The sequence below is a fragment of the Periophthalmus magnuspinnatus genome, chromosome 24, assembly GCF_009829125.3.
Source record: "Periophthalmus magnuspinnatus isolate fPerMag1 chromosome 24, fPerMag1.2.pri, whole genome shotgun sequence".
NCBI classification, from domain to species: Eukaryota; Metazoa; Chordata; class Actinopteri; order Gobiiformes; family Gobiidae; genus Periophthalmus; species Periophthalmus magnuspinnatus.
Window position 1 is genome coordinate 18,883,716 of NC_047149.1, and position 24,562 is coordinate 18,908,277.

The 24,562-nt window shown below is 39.3% G+C and overlaps 1 protein-coding gene across 1 annotated transcript in view; it reads left to right on the plus strand.

The window, feature by feature from the left end:
* emilin1a (elastin microfibril interfacer 1a) overlaps positions 1-24,562 on the plus strand; it is a 48,877-nt gene that overhangs the window by 20,927 nt on the left and 3,388 nt on the right. Inside the window, exons 2-11 of the mRNA XM_055232277.1 lie at positions 10,841-10,957; positions 16,536-16,753; positions 17,732-17,831; positions 19,491-19,599; positions 20,033-20,203; positions 20,862-22,145; positions 23,216-23,630; positions 24,047-24,172; positions 24,276-24,293; positions 24,375-24,509. Of these exons, the coding sequence (XP_055088252.1) occupies positions 10,841-10,957; positions 16,536-16,753; positions 17,732-17,831; positions 19,491-19,599; positions 20,033-20,203; positions 20,862-22,145; positions 23,216-23,630; positions 24,047-24,172; positions 24,276-24,293; positions 24,375-24,509 (2,693 nt within the window). The remainder of the gene's footprint in view (positions 1-10,840; positions 10,958-16,535; positions 16,754-17,731; positions 17,832-19,490; positions 19,600-20,032; positions 20,204-20,861; positions 22,146-23,215; positions 23,631-24,046; positions 24,173-24,275; positions 24,294-24,374; positions 24,510-24,562) is intronic.

Consider the following 24,562-nt stretch of genomic DNA (forward strand, 5'->3'; position numbering starts at 1 on the left):
TCAAAAGACATGTATTGTTTTAAATTGTTAATCGCTGCATCTGGGGTCCTCATTTTTTATCATTCTTAAACCCATCGGTAGGCTAGAGTACCAAAAATAATTGTAATCAAATTAAAATAGAAATGCTAGAGAAATTCCAAACAGCTGCCATTATTTAAGGTAATGTAATCCAAGGTAATCTAATGCAAAAACAAAGAGATACATGGAAAACCTGCTAACCCTGTAATTTAGATCTCAACATCCCATTCTGAAATACATGGGATTCTTCAGCTCCTTTTAAAATGCACTGTGGTCTCTTATAGCGTAAATTGCAAATGTAATCACAACCGCAATACTTGAAACCATTGCACCATCAGACCGCGCATATGCAGCTGTATCTTCTCTGATCTCCCCAGTGACAGACAAAGGTTCAGACTGTACCATATGGAGCTAATACGAACAAGCTGTCGTTAGCGGTAATCATTTTAGAAAAAAACAGGGTCAGTTAGGAAGTACGTTGTCAACACAGCAAATGTTCTGTGTACATTTCTGAGATATTTAGACACTTTTACTCCCCCGGGCAGAATGTGAAACAACCAGTGCCTTCTTTATATGTGTGGTTGAGGAGTAGCAATGACATGAAAGCCGTGCTGTGGAGTGATGGTAACTCAGTCGGTAGTGTTTATCCACTTATCCACTGAAGGTTGGCGGTTCGTATTCCGCTCTTGGCGATAACATTATTGGTTGGCTGTACGATTGCAGCTCTCACAGATATATGCTGATGTTGCGTTCATGGGCAAGATACTTAACCCACCTTGTCCTCAGTGTCCTTGATGTAAAGCCCTTTGAGTGCTTTGAAGGTGGAAAAGCGATATATTAAAAAACATTTACCGTGTTATAAGGCAGGCATGTCCAAACTGTGGCCCAGGAGCCAAATGCGGCCCGCCGACCAATTTTTCTTGGCCCTCGAGCTTCCAGGTGAATTGGCCCATATTACCTTAAACAGTACTTTTGACTGTACATTTCTGAAAATCTACTTTAACAAGCCCATATCAAATATTTAATGTGTCCCATTAAGGATTTAAGCATAAATAAAGGTCAAGTGGTTCAGTCTAACTTGTAAAAAGCATATAGATTTGAAGTATACACTGTATTGATAACGAGTCTGTTCCTCAATCGGCCTTAACTTTGTCTCTGTTTTTTATATATGGCCCTTAATTAGAACAGTTTGGACACCCCTGTTATAAGGAATCACATTTTAGACACTAAAATCTTAAAAAAAAAATCATATTTGACAGTAATTACCAGTGTATGAGGATATTTCAGTGTTTTAAAGGTGCACTATGTAACTTTTTTGATGGAGTGCTGGAGTGTTCCACAGTATAGCTTTAAACTCATCTATCTCTATAAAGACAAGAAGGGGAAGCCACCAAGCCAAGTTACAGATCAGATCTCTGGATAGGTGACCCTTGCTCAAAGTAAGAATGCATATTTTTGAGCAGTGAAAACATCTATAACTGAATTAATGCAAGAATCAAAGCAAACACCTCCATGGAAACAAGCAGGAGGCTGTCATTCTTCAAAACTGTTAGATACAACAATACGCGTACCAAGTTTGACATATTGTTGATATTCGATGACTGAAAAGCCCCTGAAGTCTGTTATTTTAACTGTGATCCTATACTCCATCAGGTGTCCATTTGAACTGTCACCAATTTGTACAACCATTTGAGTGAAAACCCCAAATGACTAGCTGCAATATTAACTTCACTTTTAATACTGCTTTGGTCGGTCTTAAATCAAATATGGCTTCCCTTTGCGGAGTATAGAATATTGAGTACGGAGCTTGTTCCAGCTTACAGTAAATGATGTTTACACTTAACGACATTTAAAACCGGTGCTGTGTTATTTTTAAACGAAAGCACTCGTCCATCAAGCCAACGTAGTCCAGATGTGCTGAGGAGAAAGCGTTTTAGTGAGTGTCAAGCCAAACTCACAAACCCATTGATAATATGATTTATTACAACATACTTTAGGAGGTGGGGGAGGTCAAGAAGAATGCAAACAGATAATGGGGCTATTGTTTAGTGCTTGTGTTAGAGGTGAACAATTTTTATTCAAGGGCAGCAGTTAATGTACAAATTATACATTAACAAGCAGGTTTTAGTAAATCCACCACTAATATCAATGTGAAACTGGATTTTACTGCTATTTTAAACAAGTCAGAAAGGCAATATATACCCATTTGTGTTAAATAACTTTCGATGTAAGAACGTTTTGGTCTGGGTTTTGGCAACTCCTGGACATTATAAGCACATTAGCCTTATAATAACTATCTGGAACTGTGATTTTTGCCATGTCTCTTCCTGTAGTAGACCTAAAGGTTTAGTTTGAATTTTCTTGAGTACAATTTGGCCTCATATAAAAATGTAATGGAGTGGTTGATGACTTGCTGTGCCAACTCCAAGCACCAAAATGTAGAAAGCATGCAGACCTTATTTCATGTATTTATGTTTTATTTAAATTAGCACAAAGATCATGAATCAACTAGCATCAAAATTGTTCCAGGTGTGTCCTTGTAGTATGGACCCATTGCCACTCCTTTGGTTATACTTCCTGAATATAATGCTTTTATAACTTGGGTTTAGACACATCAGATGAGCTTCTGTTTAAAATGAATCATTCGTCACATTTGACTCATCTTCTCAGCATATCTATTTGAAATCTCTTCTGGGAATATCCTTGACTGTTAGTGACTCCATAGTGAATGAATGTGCCTGTAAAGGTGTGCTAAAGTATTAGTGTAGTATTTGACGCTGGTGAGGAGATGCCTTGTCTTGTTAGTGGCCTTCCGTCTGGTTGTGTCTCCTTGAATCTCTGGATTAATGGGGCTTTATTGGATTAGTGCTGGGAATGTTTAACTTCTGGCTGCTGGCTCAGAACAGCAGAGTGACGATAGGCCTGTGTGTGTTCAGATGTTGTTTTGCACGGGTCACTGAAGAAAGCCAGCCCGCCTTTATTATTACTCAGATGTAATTTACTGAGAAATAGGATGGAAGCCAATTAACACACACAAGGTGCACAGCGCGTAGGCACACCAGTTCTTTTAATGTCTAGTGCTGTATTTAAATAGTAGTTTCAAAGGTGCACTAACTGCTGCTTTTCTCTAAGGAGATGTTATTGCTTTCCCTAATGTTCCACAGTATGACATTGAACTTTTTATTGGTCAAAATACCTGTGAAACATTCCAGGCGAAGCTGTAACAGTTACATAGAGATAAACTGGTGGTGGACATAATGCACCTCTAATATAAGCTCTGATTAATATGTTGTAGGCATAGTTTGGTTTCCTTGGACACCCAATATTTTTGATACGGATCAGACTTTAGTCTAAACCAAACTGGATATATAAACTGCACACATGATTTCATTTACTGTTAACTATAATACTGTCTCTTCGTTCCTTCTGCTTTTCTGTTGACTTTGTGGTCTTTGCTATGCTATGCTAATCTATTTTTCACCACAATTGAAGACCCTCCATAATTAAAGCTATTTAACAGAATGAATGGTTGTGAAGTGGTCATCTCAACTCAGCGATGTCACAGAAGCTACTCAACTATATAAGGTGGAATACACTGACATCCCCCTCCCCAGACACTTCCTGTAGTCCCTCCGGGGAGTTCTCACTGAGAAGTTCTTCCCGAAGGTCCTCCCTAAATATCTCATCTTGGAAATGCCAGAGGGCTGAATTGGCGTCAGGATTGCTGTCAGCGGAGGACAAAATGGGCGAGTCACCAAATACTGCTACACAACCCAGTACTTGATCAGGCTGGGAACTGGTGAACCAAGTGAATTGACTGGAGTTTCCTGTTGAATGCTAGTCCCGCCCTGTCGCAAACACAAACTCATTCAGAGTACAGTCATAAAGGCTGCTCTTGTGTAAAGTGAAGGACATGTGGAAAATGTAACAGTATGGAGAGGATGCCCTGAGTGTGGGACTGGGGCGCAGCATTTGGAGACGTTTGTGAATGTTTGCCTATGTTTCAAATCATGTTATAAGGTTAAATGGGTAAAGTGACGTGGTTAGCGTTTCCAAAAATAGAAATGTGAGATTTGGAGGTTATTTTGTGATCAGGTTTTCTGTCTTTTTGCACCTAAAACAAGCAGTAAGCTCAGTTGTAGTAGCAGTAGTCCTACCCCAGCGATATCGAAGAGTCAAATGTTTTCCTACATGGACTAGAAAATAGGGTTGTCAAAGGTAGCGCAAATCTAATATTAATCAATACTAAAACTATAAACTACGACAAACATTTTTCGAATTGATACTAGTGTAAGAAAATATCATGTTACTATCGAAAAGCATAGTCTGGAGTATCGAGTTTGAAATTTTAGTATCGTGACAATACCACAAGAAAGTTTTCCTTACTTTATGTTCCTCTGACGAGACAGGTACTATTAAAAATATACAAACTCTATCACAAACAGTGCAATCAAGGATGCATCTGTGCAAGAATGAAGTAATGTATGCAGTAATAGCTCGGTTTACACTGACTGACAACTTGTAGCCTATTGTAAACATACTATAGATCACGTCATAAAGAAGAGTTTATTTTAAACCCATCCAAGTCTGTTTTGCATCAGACTGGGGTGAACACTGCCAACTTTACATTTGATCTGACAAGACTGAAACGCTATGGAGGCAGAATATAGACTTTATAGAATCCCTACGAGCTATACACTAACAACAGTAGTCTACGGGCCAGGAAACTGTTCAACTTCATCTGTCAACATTCACACGTTTTTTTATCCCCGCTGATCCAAGCCTGATCATCATGGTATGTTTTTAATAAATCCTAAACCCTTACAACACGCAGAGAACTAACCACAAAGCAGAAATATGCCAGCAAATGTTCACATGGCATAGTGCAAGATGTCAAAGTTAATTTAAAAATGACCGCATTGGTAAACAAGAGGCAGTGTGTTTGAAAGCTGGAGTTTCATGTTGCTTAGAGACATTTTGTCATATCCACCATCTTTGTGCTAGCTCTCTTCTGTTTCTTTTGCCTTTTAGCATAGGGTCTGTGTTTTTTGCAATGGCCGGGCTAATCCTACATATGTTGTTTGTTTCATATAAGCACCATTTTGTAAGTAGTTTGTAGCCGGAGCTAATGCAGGCTAGTACACATTTGCAATTGGTCTTAATATTACAAAATTCTGTATGTTTTTCTTTCCATTGTGCTTTGAGGTTTTGTGTGGTAACTTTTTATTCAACATGGCATCAAAAAGTCTTGAGTTATAGTGCACTAAAAAACGTCATAAAACCACAATTCTCTGGCAATATCATCACAGACGGCTGTGTTTGGAAGCTCCTTGTGGAAGATTTCTTAAAGGTTCTTCGTTTTTGTATTCAGGCTTTTTCAAATACGGTTTGACCACGTATATTTCATGTTTTATAACTGAATTAAATGGAAAGCATATTATTTGGGGCCGCTGGTCAAGTGACTAAGTGCAGAATGGTTGGATTATGTGTCTTTTGCGGTCAGGTGGTAACATTAAGGAACTAAGCGTATTGAAAGCAGCATGGCTATTAGCATCATGACATGAACAGATAGACAGACTACTAGACCACGAAGAAAATATTTGCATTTATGAGTGTCACCAGATTGAAACGCCAGAAACCAGTTTATAGCAGGATCATATCCGGTCTAAACCAGGCCAAAAATAACAGTACACCATTGTTACAGAGGTTCTAAACAAGGACTAATCCAACAGAAGTGCCATCCGTCTATCAGTTTTCTTCTGTTTATTTGGGGGCGGGACGTGGGAGCAGCAATCTAAGCAGGGACTCCTAGACTTTCCTCACCCCAGACACTTCGTTCAGCTCCTGCCTTGGGTCTGAAGTGAAAAATGTGACTATAATATACTGTAACTTAAATAAATACAAGTGCGGAGGAACCACTTTACCATAGAGCTGTAAATATAAACACATGAATAATCACGATCAAATCAACATGGTTATAAGCCGAAAAGAGGATGCAAATAATGGGATAATAATATTCGAAAAATGATCACTAACCACCTAAATGTTGTTGTTATGGAAATGTACACTGGACCTTGAGCTAAAAAATGATATGCGCTTCTGTCCAATCCGGTAATGACTGCAGGCTTACCAAATCACAAATATTCACGATGTATTTAATCCACTGTGAAAACTCCAAAATCAAGCAGAGATGCTGAAAAGCGTCTGGCCAAGGTCTACTGTACATCTGCCATCCGAATTAGAGCCACTGACTGCACACAAGAATGCATTACGTCTCATTTGGCAACAACAATCAACAATCATGCATAATCAGGTCTAGCTGTGCTGGGCTGTTTTGAATGGAAATAACCCACAGAGCTCTTGAACTCATCTTAAATCACTAATACACTCATTATTCAGGGTTCTGCTGATTCTGCACAGATATGGTATCAAAAAGATTGCTTGCAGTGAATTAACCAGTATTAAATTAAAGTTCATCTTGTGTCTTAGTGATTACTGTCCAAAGACCATGCAATATTCCAGGATTGTAGTTCCAATACAGAGAAGTGGTTATCACAGGCATCTAGTTTGGCAATAAACAATAAAAAAAAGAAATCTATTCATGGGTTTCAGCTTGGCATTTTATGCAACATTTTGAAGATTTTGTACTACTCAAAAGAGAGGATTTTAGGCAAGGCAAGGCAGGTTTATTTGTATAGCACAGTTCGTACACAATGTAACAAATCAAAACATAAATAATCACAAATAATCATCATAAAATTAACATTTAAAGAGAAATTACATTGTGAATTGATATGGCGATGTTCCCATTTTTTCCATTGGCATTATTCAATGACAGCGCTTGACTATAAAGAAACAAATGCTGGAAAGAATACAATTATTTCCAAAAATGCATAGTAAAGTTAGTTAATTCAGACAATGACCTACACCAAGTTATAATAAAAAATGTATATATAGATCAGATGTTTACTGACCTCTTGTGGCTACAGTTTGGATTTCTGCATATTTCAATTAGTTTATTCTATTTCTCAGTTACAAAACAACATGGAAAATGAAGACAATTTCAAACCAGTCTATCCCAGTTTATGTTATTAAGTCTCTCCTTCCTCCCTGTCCACTCAGTTATTTATGGAAACTCAGATGTTTGTAAAACCCTGCGCCAGCTAATGACTCCGTAGGTGGGCCTGACCTCTTTGTAATGGGGAACACCTGCACAGTGATACACAAATTCTGCAGACACATTTAAATAACAATTTGTTGCAAAATGATTTATTTAGAAGATTGTCTTTTGGGAGTGTGAATCTATAAACTGTGTATTATCTAGCCTACATTCTTTCTTTGTTCATTCATTTCTCAAGCTGATGTTTTGGAGAGATTAAGCGTCTGGGATGTGCAAAAGATAGATATATATAGTCGTGATGGATCTGTACAAAAAGCCCACCTTATAGCGGGAAAAAAAATCCATCCTGTGAGGCAAGAGGCTCATCCACTGTGTCCAAAATATACGATTTTCTGATACATTTTTTTTTCAAGTATTGGTAGCTTCATTTGCAGTTTTACACGTTGCAGTTTGATTACATTTTCCCCCTTTTTAAACCTCGCACCTCCCACCTATTGTCCCTGAGCCCCCTTTTGTTGGGCATATACACAGCAAACAAAACAAACAAAAACAGAAAGAAAGTTTGTTAATCGCTATGGCAACTGTCCTAATTTTTCATCATTCCTAAACCCAAGTTATTCATTATTGGTGATGCGCACTTAGAGTAATGAGCTGGCCTTTCTATTCAAATGCTCTCTGTAAACCATCTCCAACAATCATACTAGAAATACGTTGGAGCGTCTTGCCAAAAGACACAAAGACACTACACGATTCCAGTTTTAGTTGGAATGACTGCCTCCCTAAATGTAAAGGATCACTTGGTTGGTTTGACGGATGGTTATTTGGACAAAATAGCGGCGATAGTAGCCTTACTTCTCCTTCACTCCTTTGGTGTAGTCAGGTCTGGTTGTTTTCTTAGCTGAGACCCTGGAGACTTGAGCAGCAGGATGTAATCCAAGTGAAGGAGGAATTTATGTTCACACACGCAGCTTATCAAGATTTGCCCTGGCCACAACATGTGATTTATGTAACACTCACTGTACAAGTTCACCCACATACGGTCATGTTAACACCCCAGTTTGAACTCCACTAAATATACTAAAGGCCTACTGAAAAAATAAACAGCAATATTTGATCTCTTGTAGATTTAATTTTTACATAGATTTGCTCATGTGGCCTAAAACATTATAAACATATCAATAGAATGCATACAAAGGTCAGCAAGCCTAGTAACCATGGTACAGGTATTAAAGCAGGATCTTGGCTCAGTCTAGCTCCAAGGTCATCAACTTTGTGCTGCCAGTATGACTTTGCTGTTTTACTTTGATCCTTTCTCTGGTTGTTCCTTATCAAGAGGACTTCCTGATTATGAAATATTTTGTTGAATATAATATTGTATCTGAATTTTTCATCAAAACATCATCATCAAACACGGATAAAGCATGAATTAAATGAAATTACACTAGTTAACCCTCAACATACGTTTTCTTCCTGATGCAAAACTGGAGATTCTTTCGAGTGAAATGCCTCTCCTAGTGTACAGTAATCCTGGTGTAATGGCTCATTCTTGTTGCCATACCAGGCTGTAGATTGACAAATTAGTGTCTAGTTTCAATAACAGTTATTATTATAGAGTCATATCTGTGTGTAACAACACATCTGACAACTCTATTAGCCTATTAATTCACTCCGTACTCCATAGTGTAAGCAACATCTGTAGCTATAGTTGTTCTGGGCTATACTGACAGAAGTAAAGCTGCCAATCTGCAACATCGACCATAACCAAACAACTAGTATCCAGTCCAGTCCTGTGTCACAGAAGCCGTTGGAGTAGCTTGGGTCAGGAGGGGGCGATGTAAATGTGAGAAAAAGCCTGTGTCAGTGTGAATCAAGCTCTTCCACAGAACCCCAGGAGAACTGTGTCAGAGAGGGGGACACAAGGGGGGACTCAGGCTGTTAAGTATTCACATTGCGTCAGACTAGTTAGAAGATGAAACTTAACAGCTATTTATATCTCACGGTGGTATCATCATATTAGCTTCACAAAACTATATCATTACATTGCATTGCTACACTGATTTGTAATAACCGGCAAGATTTTTCATGTGACAAAGGAAAGATGGCTGCACGTGCAAAGGCTCATGGTCTATGTATGTGCAGATGTTAATAGGCTACTCACTGTTCGCGCTAAGAATCAATACTGAACACATTAGAGGGAATTTAACCTTTCCTGAATACAGTTTTATTAGAGTGCTGTTGGTACGCATAAGACCACATGGTGATATATAAGAAATGTATTTTATATGTTTAAAAAATGCATTGTGGTTTGTGTTTTTAGCATCAAAAACGACATTTATAGTACCAAGTCTTTTCTTTTGTATTATAATCTATAGTTTGAATGTACAGTAGTGACAGGCTGGAGGCAGTATGTCTCTCGTCTGGCCTGGAAACGCCTTGGGGTCCCACCGGAGGAGCTGGAGGAAGCGTCTGGTGTGAGGAAAGTCTGAGAGTCCCGGTTTAGACTGCTGCCCCCGCGACGCTATCCCGGATAAGCGGAAGAAAATGGATGGATGGAGTAGTGACAAACTAGTCTATTAAGTTTTCTCTCTTTTTACCATCCGTCTGCTACAAAACAAAGCATTGTCTTAGAAGTAATCCATTCAAAACATTGTGAAAGTCCATGCTAACACTGTGGGCCTTGCAGTACTGCCTATATATTGCAACATCTCCAGCTGAGTGACTTAAAGTAACTCGTTGTCCGTCCATAAAACATGTATGAATGCTGGAGTGACAGTAATTCACCATAATAGGAGCTCGGGATGTTAATATGAAAATGATGATTGAGGAAGGAGGCTAAAAGGTCTTCAATGGACTTTGCTTAAGAAGACAGAAATGCAGAGGTCACGAGAGGTCATGGAGATGAGGACAGACGAGCCAGCGTAGACATTTAAGGACGCTGAGGACGCCAAGAGCAAGACCGTTATTTTAAGATTACTTATTGTAATATCAAAAGCATTACAGTAGCTTTGTTTGAAATTTGGACGATAAAGAGTTAAATAGTTGAAGTTTTTTGGCTAACCCCTTACCCTCATTAGCAGTCTAAATGTCTCCTCTGTCTTTGTATTGGGTTGGAGCCCAGCAAATATAGCCCGGATCAGATTTATTCGCATCAGTATTCAAAACAAAACACTGAAGAAGCTATTTTATAGGATACATGTGTTTGTCTATAAGTGGCTTTGTAGATAATGCATTTGTATGTGAGTTTTGGATGTAAAACATTGATCATATAAAACAAAGAAGAGAAAATGTTGTGTGCCAGAATAGATTCCATGAACAGCTTGATGGTAAAAGTATACAGCCTGCTTGTTAGAGGTCATGTTTAGAAACTGAGGCACACACAAAGCTAACCCTTGTTACATCTTCAAAAACTTAACAGCAATATCATTTTAAAACCCACCAAAACAACTATATGATATTTTACTGCCAATCGAGTCTCATCTCTGTTATAAGTGCCATATTTTAAACAGTATTTGGTGAGGAGAAAATGTTTATATGCTGTCAAAAGTTAAGTTGCAAAGTATATCATTGCAAAATATTACATTTTTTCCCAACTACATACTTGTTGTCATAGTTTATAGTAGTAAATGGACTCGCAATTAACATTTGAGTAATATAATAGTATTTAAATGTCATAAACTAATAATATTTCTCTTGCGTTGACAGGAATTGGTGTGCATATGTGGTAACGCGGACTGTGAGCTGTGTGATGGAGGACGGCGTGGAGACGTACATCAAACCTGATTACCAGCGGTGCACGTGGGGCCAGTGTCCCAGAGTGGCGTGAGTCCTGTACTTAAACACGCCCTTTGATTCCCACACTGTAATCTCCGCTAATCTACCATGACTTCCTGTACCGCTCTCTACAAAGTCTTGTATCTCTCCTCTCATCCTCCCCTCTCTGTCCCTCTCTTTGCTTTAGTACTTTGTGTTCTCTCCTTTTAACTCTTTCTGTCTTCTCTGCCTCTTATTTCCTCTTTTTCCTCCATCGCTCTGTCTTTCTACACCTCTCAATCTCTATATCCTACTCTTTCTTCTGTCCTCTTCTCTTCATCTCCTTTCTTCTCTCTCTTTCCTTTTCACGCTTTATTTCTCCATGTGTTCTTCTCTCTCTACTCCTCTACGCCTCCATTCTCTCCCCATCTTTCTCTTTCCTCAGTTCTTCTGTCTCTGTCTCTGTATCTTTCTTTCTCACCACTCTCCCTCTATGTCTCTCTTTATCTCTCCTACCTCCTCTACCTTTCTTTCTTTCTTTCTCTTTCTTTCTCTCTCCGCTCAGCTCTTTCATGTCTTTTGGACTTTCCCCGTCTGGTGAGGAGAGCGTCTGGAACAGGGGAGAACCAGGAACCGGGGCAAGTGCCAAAACAGACCAGACCAAAGCTAATCATTCCTCAAAAGGATCTATTTGAGAGGGAAATGGTTTTATTCTCACATTACCAACTTTACACTAGGGATGGGACGATATACGATAATAACGTTAATCGCGATAAATAAGGTCCGCAATTAATCGTTCGTGGCATTTTTTAATAACCAATACAGGGAATACTTGTGTGTGTTTATTACAAGTTAGACTGAACCAGTCGACCTTTATTCATGCTCACACCCTCAATGGGACACGTTAAATATTTGATATGGGCTTGTTAAAGTAGATTTTCAGAAATGTACAGTAAAAAGTACTGTTTAAGGCAGGGGTGGGCAAACGTTTTGACACATGGGTCACAACGGGTTCTACAATTTGAAAGAGGACGATCAAGAGCCACCTGGAGTCTCCCACCACCCAGGACTCCTCACACCCAGAGGAGAGAGGTCCGGCCCACGTAACCCTGGACGAGGTACCCCTGAAAGAGGTACCCCTGGATGAGGTACCCCTGAACGAGGTATCCCTGGACGAGGTACCCCTGGATGAGGTACCCTTGGATGAGGTGCCCCCGGACGAGAGCGCTCTGGTCAGGGCACTCCGCCAAGAGTTGGAGCGAACGAGGGCCGAGCTCACAAATCAGGTCCAAATGAGCCAAGCACTGGACCTGAGGCTCAAAAATCAGGAGAGGATCGACCAGGAGAAAGACCTGGAGATCCAAAATCTTACTGATGCCCTCCAAAAGAAGGAGGAAGAACTGCAGCAAGAGACTGAGGACCATCGGCAGAGAAGAATCAAGCATCTCAAGTCAGTGATGGAGATGATGGGGGTGAAAAAGGAGCTGCACAAGCTCAAAAAGCCACAGCCAACACAGACTTGGAGTTTCAAAAAGTCAGTGCTTTGCTCCAAGAGATGGTTTCCCACGTCAGCGCCCACAAACAGCTGAGAAACCTGTACATCTATGCAGGACAGGAAAACATGAGGCTTAAACAGGAGCTTCACAACACCAGAAACCTGACAGCAAAAATGGAGCTGGAGGTATATAACTTCAAGAACAAGCTCCATAAGAAAGAAAAAGAGCTGGATAATGTCACCAGTGTACATAATAATATCAGGCAGCAGTTTCACAGTACACTGAGAGACAAAACACAGCTCACGCAGGAACTGGCCTTTGCCAAAAGAAACAATGAAGCGATGGCCAGTCGAGTAAAAGAACAGGACACTGCCATCGCTGCCCTGAAACAACAAGACTGGCCTGATCCAGAGGCCTCCAGCTGGAAAGGGACAGGCCAGAGCACGAGTGGCAAAACCAGGGCCGATGAGCAGACGGATGACAAAATAACGGCAACAATGGACATCAACACAAGCATCAAAGAAGATGCTACATTCAGAAAAATACAAGCTGCCCAGAAACGTGCCATCTTCAAAGCTGAAATCGCTGCAGTTGTGCGAGAAAGACGTCTGCTTCACTAAAATGGAGAAGACGAAATCTGCTCTTGAACCCTGCATTAAGACTAAATAAAACTCAATAAAAACATTTTAAATATTTATTATTCGTGTTTTATTGTTTTACTGTCTAAACCTGACTTACATGCAGCCGTACAACTGGTCACTATTATGAAGGATATTGGTGAAACCTGAAGTAAAAATACAAAAAATACACAAGTAAAAGTAAAAGTATTAAAGTACCTGTTTAAAACTGTATTTAAAGAGTAAAAAGTAAAAGTGTTTAGCTGTTTTAAGATTTTGAGATCTTATAAAGCAGGAGTGCCACATGGAGGGTCACAGACCAGTGGTGAATACAGTCAATAATTCAGATGGTGCATTTAAAATAGTTTTGACTTCATACTTTAAATAAGGCTTGAAATATTAACATATTAGGTCTGTAAGTATATATATATAGGTCATATATAGGTCTGAATGGCAATGCAGTGTGATGTTATTTAGGTTATATTGGGAGGATTACTCAAATTTGTCACAAAAAGTACTGATTATGATCAATTGGGCCAGTTCAACTGAAGGCCTGAGGGCCAGTAAAATTGGTCTCAGTGCCACGTTTGGCCCCAAGGCCACAGTTTGGGCATGCCTGTCCTAGTGGTACGGCAGGATAGGTCAAACACAGAGGACATATTTTCACCCTAATCTTAGTATTTTCAAGACCTTACACAAGCCTACAGTTGTGGTACTACAGTTTTCCAGCTCTTGTGGGCCTTGACAGAGGTTTGTTTCACAACACGGCACTGATTCGCTGTCTGCACTCAGTAACCCACAACCCCCACCTTATTGGCCAACACTGGTGTCAATCACAAGATAACGCGTGTGTTTAGCACTGGGGAACAAAGTTGGCGCTGTCAGAAGTTTATTATGCCTGAAATCAACAAAAGAAAGGCAAAGAAGTGACGGAGCAGATTTCATATTTGGAGTACTTTCCTGCAGCAGATTGGACATGGAGGATCTTATTTTGTGGACATAATTTCTTGACTGGAATATATTCTCTGGACCTTTACGGAACAAATGAGACCAACTTTGTGTGAATATGTTGATGCTTGACAGAACCAGAGCGCTCAATGGTAAGTGAAGTGCGGATTCACACTTTGTGACTTTTCTGTAAAAACGTCTTTCCTGTCAGCACTGTGGTGATTGCAGGTGAAAATGCATATCCATTTGCATATCCAGAAAGACGAGCGCCACAGCTTTCATTTGATGTGTAGATTGTTTGTGTGGGTGACGCAGAAGTGTATGTACATTGCTGTAAAGTTGTAAAGTAGGCCCGGGCCGTCGGAACGTTAACAGGTTAATAATTATTGTGATAATATCGTTAATCGCGATTATTTTGGCCACGATAATCGTGAGTCTAAAATTTAATATCGTCCCATCCCTACTTTACACAAGTGTACCATTTAGTACTCCTGTTTTCCCCTTCAGGCGGGCTTAATCCCTCGTTATAAATTGTGGAAAAATCAAAGTACTTGAGAGAATAGCATATTTATAAAATGTTCTTATTTTGTGTGAAAATACAGATAAATAATAATGAACAAAGCGTTCAAATTCAGACACCCTGGCAACATTTCCTCTTTCTCCCTGACAAGTCGAGATCCCTGTCTTCTGAGAGCTTCACTTTAAACCCAGAGTATTTCAAGAACGAGGTTGAATAATTGCTCTTGCTCTCAGACGTGGAAAGAGCTGTACAATTCGTCTTAATTAATGTTTCTCAAAAATAATTTTAAAAAGATTACTCAAATATAAAACTCACCTGACCTAACATTTGACTCACTTTGCTATAATCAGATGATATCTAAAATAACTCAAGAAACTACATTTTAAAGTATAAAAACATTAGACATAACTTTCAAGAACTTCAAAAGTACCTTAAAGCTGATGTAACTTTTCTGGTGGAGGGACCATCACCTGCTTGTCTTTATGGAGATATTGTGCTTTGCCTTAAATGTTTACGTGGAAACAATTAGGGGACGGCATCAGGCGAGGTTACAGGTCAGATCTGACAAGCAGGTGACTGACCTCCACTCAAAAAGTTACGCAGTGCACCTTTAAGTAGTAATGAAAGCTTATAAAATCATCTTAAATGGATATTTTATTCATTAGCGTTCCTCCTTTACCCTCCTCCCATCTGCTGTTTGTATTTTCATTATGAGACCACGTATGACCCCACATTCTCACGCCCCCAGACCAAAGAGCTGAAGGATTCCAGTCTTTTCTATGGCTCTGAAATGCAGATGACTTTACCTGTATAAATACTTGCGGGTTGGCAAACTGAAAAAACAACCTTAATCCAATGTACTTGTTAACTGTCTGCAAAAACTCACTTATTTTCATTGCAGTGAATTAGAATCTATGTGTGTTATAACTGCAAATAAAGTTGCCAGAAAGCTGCCAGATTAAACATAGCTGTGGGACGTTACAAAGATTTAGTACAGGCCAAATGCTTCTGGAAAAAAAGGACTCAAATAACATTTTAAGTTTACAAAGCGCCTTTAATCCAATCCATCAGCAGCACATGATTTAGAGGAATTTTCCAACATCGTATGAGTCATTTCACATTAAAATATACTATAGACCTCTCACTGTGGGATTTCTGCTCTTATACTTTGCCCTCGCTGTGATGTCCAATGGCAGAATGGTTTGTGCTGTTGGCTAACATGAAAAAGGCTGTGGGTTTGAGTACGCAGGTCCATGTCATGCAGTTGGTTCTATTTATTAGAAAAACATAACTCTTCCAGAATGACCCCATCTTGCATTTATCTCTGATATATTGAACTCACTGTCATATTAGAGCTTTATTAATAGCACAGTAGAGAATCACATGCTATAGCATCAAGGAATAAAGTGCAAATAGTGAGAAAAGTCTGCATGCAGTAAAATATATCATACAGTAGTTGCGTTTACGTGACATCACAATATTCTTACACATCTAATGTCAAAACCTATTAGCCAGGTGAGCTCTTGCAAGGCCCTACTTCATGTTCAGAAAGTAGCGCCATTATTCAACTCTAAAAATAGGGTTGCACCAATCCAGCTTTTTCAGTTCCTATACCAATATCGATACTATGACTTGAAGTATCTGCCAATACCAGATATTTACAGATACCAGTGTAGGGACAGGAAATGGCACTTATTTCCTTAAAACACAGTTATACTTTATAGAAATCAGCCAGTAAATAGTCTTGTTACATCTAATTAAACATCAAACCAGAATATCAGCCTAAGTAATACAATGAAACTGATACCCAATCCAGCAATATTTCAGTATTGGTGCAGAAATCTGATGCCAATATTGTAACTAACCATGTGCACCCCTAACTAAACACTATGATTGTTGTCAGTTGAGTGCATGGAGTTATAAAGACCCCTCTCTGCCTTCCATCTGACCCTTACTTTGGGAAATGTAATACCTTAGCTTGGTTATATTACACATTTCTCTACTATTAAATGCTGGTGTTATATATGTCCCTACATTTATAGATCTAATTTCCTTTGTTGTCACAGATACCGCACGTACAGGAGGCCGCGGTATAAGGTGGCCTATAAGATGGTGACAGAGATGGAGTGGAAGTGTTGCCATGGTTACTCCGGAGAAGACTGCCACGAGGGGCCGAGGGTCTCCACGACGACGCACACGGGACGGCCCAGAGTCACCCATACGGGGTACAATCCTGGAGGAGGAGGAGGAGGAGGAGGAGCAGGGGGGCAAAGTGGCGGAGCAGGTACTGATCAGTATTCATAATGTCAAAATATAGGTACAATAAACTATAGGGTTAGGATTACACACATAGGACTATTCATGCAACATTTTTGGGTGTCAAATGGGAACAAAGAGCTCCTTAATTACATTTTTGTTACCAAACTGTACAGCATAATCACTTTCTATTTTCAAAGCAAGAAGTCCATGTAATATCTATACACCTATAGACCTATGACGAAGATATGTACATTCTTAGCTATACAATAGTTAGGGTTAGGGTTAGACAAATCTATACATTTAGAGGATATTAATCTTGACAACAAATAAACTGCCAAGATTTGAATGCCTTCTCCAAACCTAAAATGCACTATACAGAATGACAAAATGCTGTTATAATATCTGTTCTGCATTGCAACTGCTGTTTTCCTTTAAGCAGTACCAACTAATGTCCATATGACGTTATGTAACCCTGGTGCTCTGCTCTACTCATTAGAGGGACATAGGAGAAGGGTCACAGCCCACTGACTTTGAGACCGCTTTATGAAGTCAGCCTAGTTTAATCATTACACAAAATACTCACCAATACTCCAGTTACTCGTACTATTCAGAGGAGACTGGGGCAAATAGCAAATGAGCTGGAAGCAACCGATAGTACAGTGAAGAATTACATTTTGTACTGCTCTGAATAGTTTGACTTAAAGAGTTTAATGGAGCCTCTGTTTATTCATTCATTATGGCAACAGTCTTGTGTTTCATAATGTTTCATTATTCTGAAACCCATGGATAAGCAGTGGTGATAAAGAGGAGAATGGAGAGGATGAAGAGGCTTAGTTCTTCTGCTGTGGTAGATATAGGAGGAGGAGCAGATAGATAAATATGAAGGACTTTAGAGAAAGCATTTTGCATATTAGAGTCTATGGCCGAGATTACCTGACAACAAAATACAAGTCTTACCATCTTAGGTTAATTTTATTTAATTAATTTCTTTTTTGTCTTGCAGGGGACAATGAGAAAATCCGGGCGCTGGAGGAGACCATTCGAGGCCTGACCAAAGACCTACACAACATGCAGACCACCATCAACGGCATCAACCAAAAACTGTACGGGAAATTCAAATACATTTTAGTGAACAGTTATGTTATGGATTCACTGGATTATTATTATTATTATTATCAACGATTCTCAAAATACATGAGTTTGTAGTGTTCTCTGTATACACGCTTGTTATTTGCCAGTGTAGATAGAGCTTAGCGGTGTGTATTTGTCATAGAAAGATACAAACTTGTGAGAGCCTAATGAGAATTTCACATGTAAACAGCCTTGCAAATACGCAGCCATGTATAAAGTTTCCATTCATTTAGATGAACTTACAAGATGGCGTATAGATATGTTAGTAAATGTGATATGTAGTCCCCACACTATCTCCCATGTGAGAAGAGACTGGTGGTTTGTTCCAGAGTTAATATCTTTGACAGCATCGCACATACCTCGATACTTTGTCTACTCAACATAGAGAACAGTGTGGATGTTTATTTTTTATTTTAAAGTTCAGTTAAAGTTCAGATGCTCAACACTTCAACACTAAAAGTATTACAAGTCTTACTGATACATGGGGCTACAGTGTATTTATAAAGAATGTACTGTGGTTTTGGTCTGAATAACTTAATATCTCTTTTTAATTAACAAAATGAAACAAGGTAGTAAATTTGTAGACCAAAAATATGTAAATTATGTTTAATAGAAATAGACTAAACATTCATCATCGTATCAATCACTATAGGTGTCGAATAAGAACTCGGTCGTCTGAGTGAGTATTATTGAAAATGTTATTTCAAACACTTCATAGCCACTAGTTTACCGTCATCTCATAAATGTTAAACAGCTCTCATTCTAACGGCAGACTTCAGTTCTGTTCAAGAATGTTGGCTGCTGTTTGGGATTATTGGGTAATAAGCTCTGGCAAAGCTCGTCCAGTCATAATTAACCTTTAAAAACAATTAGTTACCTTCTATAAAGTAGTTATTTACAATATACAATAATTCTTGCAATAAAATTTGAATAGAATTGCTAATAAATTGAATAGGTCTGACTGGACAAGCTCGCCTTTAGAAAGAAGTCCCCAATAGCCTCAGTGTGTTGTTGTCTTGTCTTGTCTCAACTAGTATTTAAAGGGCCCATGTTACGCTGTGTTCTGATCTATGTTATAATGTTGTTTCATCATCACAAACAGACCTGGAGTTGTGTTTTACATTCACACATGTTTAACACACAAACCTGCATATTTAGGCTTCTCTCAACTGCCTTGTGATGTCATGTGGTAATACAGGAAGAGCTCCATACACCTTCACTACAATCATTCTGATAATTTCAGACCTGGAATTGCCCGTCTCTACTGAACAAAGGTAAAAGATTCATGACATCACAAGGTGGAACAGAGCATTTTGAGCTTTCGAGATAAAGACAGACGCATATAGAGATATAGACAGATGACAACTCCAGGTATGTTTTTGTGAAAGTAACAACATTATAATATGACTTAAAACTCACAACGGTCAGATTTGCGTAATAAAGGACCTTTAAACACACAGATTAAATATGTGGTATTAGATTAAACGATAATGTTTCACTACACCCACCATTTTACAAACACATTATTTTGTATGTTTGTCCGTAGTTCCTTTATTTGTCATCACAACACCTTGTCTATGCTTTTTCTGACAATATTTCACACATCTTTTTATCTGATTTATTCCTGACAGTCCTGGTTTGACTGGGAGCATAATCCCGTCTGACTCGGCACAGCCTCACATGAAAGAAACCATCAACAACATTCAAAACAAACTGGACCACCTCTACAACAGGACGGAGGTACGGTTTACTATGTGTGTGTGAGCGGATAATGTTCTAGCAACGTCATAACATTTTAAAGCCGCTCTGTGTAACTTTTCTGCCACTGGCCACTGGAGATGAACACAAGCAGGTGAAGTGACATAGTGAATTTACATGTCAGATCTGCTCACAGTAATAATGCTTATTTTTTGAGCAGTAAAACACAAGTAATGAAAGTGTAATGCCATACTGTAGAACATTCCAGGCAAATAAATAATAATAATATCCGTGGAGAAAAGCGTGTCACCCAATAAGTTACATAGTGTATCTTTAAAGCTCCTACATTGTAAATTATTCAGGCTTATTACAATATCTTTTAAGCATTATTGTTTCATTTGTGGTATAAAAAACAAGTAAAAGTTATGGAGTGGAACTTGCGGAATACATAGTTCAAACGTGTGTCTTTTTACAGGTTCACGACCAGACGCTGCTGAACATAAACAACCATCTGGTGAACGGAGGGAACGAGCTGGAGGGCGGAGGCCGAGGGGGCGGAGTCACAGGGACTCAACTGAACACTATGAAGGAGCAGATCCTCACAGAGCTCGAGAGGAGGGTCACTCTGTCCTGCTCCGCTTGCCAGGTACACCGGAATACACCACTGGTTTTTCTAGATCCTCAGTTAATAATTACTCCAACCAATTTAAATATTAATCTTAATTTAAGTTGGTTGGACCACGTCAGATTTATTTGCTTTTCTGATTAATCATTTTTGACATATCTGACTGGTTACAAGACAATTTAGCTTGGAAAAAGAAAACATATTGCCAAGATTCTTACCTCATAGGCACAAATAGTCAGAAAGAGGTTAAAGGTTTAGAAAATATTATTATTATTTATTATAGTTAATGTAGTTTGGTGAATGGATCAATGAAATTATTGCCTGATTTGTCAAAAAAAACAAAAAACTTTGCCATTTGAAATAAAGCCAAAACTGTCAAATGATTAAGATCGGTAATGTGGCAATAGATATTGAAAGGTGATTGTAATATTACCACAGGACATCACAAAGTGGAACAGAGTGTTTTCAGTTTGAGAGAAGAACTCAGCCTAAATATCTAGGGATTGTGTGTTAAATATGTGTGAATGAAACAAAACACAACTCCAGGTCTGTTTGTGATGAGAAAACAACCACTTTATAACATACCAAACCAGAAAATAGCGTATTATCGGCACTTTAAGACATAAGAACATTATTTAGTACAAATTATTACTTTATTATTTTATTCCTTTATACTCAGGCTGGAGTGGAAGACCTGAGGCGGCAGCAGCAGGAGGACCGCGAGCGTATTCGGGCTTTGGAGAAACTGGTCAGCTCTTTGGACCAACACGTTCGGACGAGCCTCGACATCACCCGCGCCGAATCCGAGCGCTCGAAAACCTGCTGCGACTCCCTCATCGAGCTGGAGAAGAGGCTCACCGACACCGAAGCGCGGGTCACCTCCACGTCCAACAAGTGTGACATCATCAAAGGTCGCTTGGACAAGGAGCTGGCGGGTACAGGCGGTGGCGGGAAGGGAAGACTTACTGAAGACAAGCTGAACGGTAGACTGAGGGAGTTGGAGAAAAAGTTAAACAATACGATGAGGAAAACGGAGCAAAGATTTACAAACACTGGCAACAACTTAAAAGATACCGTACAAAGAGATGTGACCCAATTGCGTAACTTAGTGCTTGGACGCTTGGACGATAATAGCTTCAAAATTGGAAAGGTTGAGCTAGACGTTGCAGTTCTTGGAGATACAGTTAGGGACCATAGCAGGCGTTTGAACCATCTCGAAAATATCACATCATTCTTGGACAAAAAGCTGAGAGAAACCACCAAACTGTGCAACGAGACTTGTGCAAAGAAGACGAAGGACACCCACAAAGCTGAAGACACAGTTAAGACTTTAGAATGGAAAGTCATCGCCAACCAGGATGAAATAAGAAAATTCAACACGAGGTTAAACGATTTATCGATTTCCGGAGATTCGCTCGTTGATAAAGTGATAGTTTTAACGAACGACGTGAAGAAAATCAAAGGTATTACAGGGGACAATGGCGAACGCTTCAATCAGATAGTGACAGAAGTTGAAACCTTAGGACGAGACCTTGAAGATTGCTCGGTTTGTAGTCGAGTAGAAGATGATTTGAGAAAATTTAGCAACACCACATTAACAAGTCTGAACAAATGTCAAACAGAACTGACCGATTTGAGACGCAAAGTGGACAATGAAGAGTCCACGTGCTCCCAAGTGTGTTCCAATCTCCAAGAGGAAGTAGGCCGTCTGAGGGAGGAGGTGGAGGAGTGTACTGGACAGTGTAAAGTCAACATCAATGATCTGAAAAACCAACTGGATGGACACAATGCTCATAGCGGGAAACTGGGAGGAGATTTGAAGTCCATACAGGGAGAACTGGACAGGGTCAGAAACACGTTCATCTCTCTCAATGATACGCTAAAGGGTCTGGGTAGAACTGTGAAGGGCCACGGCAACACACTGACCGATCTGAGCAACAGCAACCGCAACATACTGACAGAGGTGAGACGAGTATGTTTTTCTGATTTAAAGGTGTACTGTGTAGCTTTTCGAGTGGAGGGTCTGCCACTTGCTTGTTTTCATAGAGATGCTTTGTCTAATAAGGAATTAAACGTATCTATCTCCATAAAGACAAGCAGCTCACGCCACCAGATCAAGTTAAAGGTCATATCTATGGAGAGGCGATCTTGCTCACAGTACCAATGCATGTATTCAAGGTATTTTTAAGCAATAAAAACAGTTTAATTTAATGATTTTGATCAACTTGAATGCCATACCGTGGGATCCTCTACCAGAATCACAGAAACTACATTGTACATTATAGCAAGACTTTTTGGCTAACCGTATTGTACCTCTGTAAGATGCAATGATTATATCTACAGTACGAATATGTGTTTTTATTTTGTTAAAGACATTTCTATATAACCTACCTGTTCACAAATGCACACATATACAATTCAAATAACTTTTTTCATGTGGTCAAAATGATAGCAGTGGGTATCCTGTTACCACTGGCATAATAACTGTTAATTGGTCTAATCATTAACGTAGCGCCCACAGAAACAGTAATTTCCCATGTGGTGAAAGCACACTGTCAATCAAACAAACTCTCTGATAATCTTGACCGCAGCTGTTTCACACAATATTATGGCAGTAATGAAAATATATGGCAAATATTTGACTCGTTTTGACCGGTAAGGCTTTGATAATATGCACCCGTATTTTTGTGTGTGTAACATCTTGTACAAAAATAAACCATAGGCACAGCTGGAGTGTATATTTATAGAAGAATAGTGTTGATAGAACCAGCAACCTGAGGGAGTAGCGCTGCCAAAAAAATGTATTGAAGTGGACACGGAATAGTGCTACTACAACCAATCGAATCTATTCTTTAGTATTTTAGTGTGAATTTATTAGGGACTAAATAAGGGATTAAGTTTATTTGTGATTTAACATGTTTAGTTTCAGAATGATAATAAATTAGGACCATTACCATAAAGATGAACAATTTAACCAAATAAAATTAAATGGGAAAAAGTCCTCAAAATGTTGCTTTTTTTTCTTCCCAAAAGGTGGATCAGTTGGATAAAGACCTGACTTTTCACACTGACGATTCCAAAATTCGGTTCGGAACCTTGGGAAAAGAGATCGAAATCCTGAACCGCAATTACCTGTCAGAGGTGGGAGAGTGCCGGCGCTCTAGTGATGGCTTGGACCGCAGACTGTCCAAACTGGAGGGCGTATGTGGGCGGTTCGACTCCTTTTCGGACACTTTGGAGAGGATCAAGGAGGGTCTGAATCGTCATGTGACCGGGCTCTGGAGCTGTGTGAATGGGTTAAACGCCACAGTGATTGGGCACGGGGAGGTGATCCACGATATCAGGGACGTTCAGCTGGAGAAGGTTCGATCGAACATAAACAAGCTCAACAACTCGCTGCTCAACTTGGCCACGGAGTTCAACAACTTTGTAGAACAAGACTTTAGTGGTAAGTCTAAATGGAGAGGGTTCTAGATCAGTAGCACTTTTCTGAATAGCACATTTTTATTTTGGAACTATAGCTTTTCAAGACGTCTAACTAGCCAGCGTTAACCCTCTGTTTGTTCAAGTGAAATGTAAATACAATAATCTCACAATTTTATTTTCCACATTTATGCACGATCTTGTTGTAATTTCATCTCTACTGAAATCTTGTGACACTAGACCTTGTCCCATACCTAGAGATCAGAGATATCATGTTTGTATTTAAGGAAGGGGACTCAATTATTAAAGTTAGTATGTACTCTGAGATAGATATTGTATTGCTTTATATGCCTCAACCCCAAAAAGAGTAGTTCAGCATCATAGTAGCATCAAACTATAGCTCAAGAGTTATGCAAATGTTTGTTTTTTTATCTTTTGCAGGTCCTCCAGGTTTGCCAGGTCCTAGAGGAGAGAAGGGAGACCGTGGACCACAGGGTGTGGCCGGACCCCAAGGCCGAGTGGGACCCCAAGGACGAGAGGGCAAACAGGGGCCAATTGGACCTCCAGGTATCTTCATTTATGTAAAAATACAGACAAAAATAACAGGTATTGTGTACTTACAGTAATGGATAGCTTACTCACAGTGTGTTTCCTTTGTTCTTTTTACCAGGACTCAGAGGGGAACAAGGTATGTGTCTTTGTAATAAATGAAGTTGAAAATTAATAGACTTTCAGTATATTCTTATTTATAATTTGTTTGTTCTTGTAGGTCTTCCAGGCACTGATGCCCATGTGCCCCGTCTCTCCTTCTCTGCTGCTCTCACTCAACCAATGAGAGGATTTGGAACTATCCCCTTCAATGAAGTCTTTGTCAATGAGAATAATGTTTATAACCCGAGAACAGGTGAGACACAAATCACATATAACATTACAATAAAACACATAAAGAACTGGCCT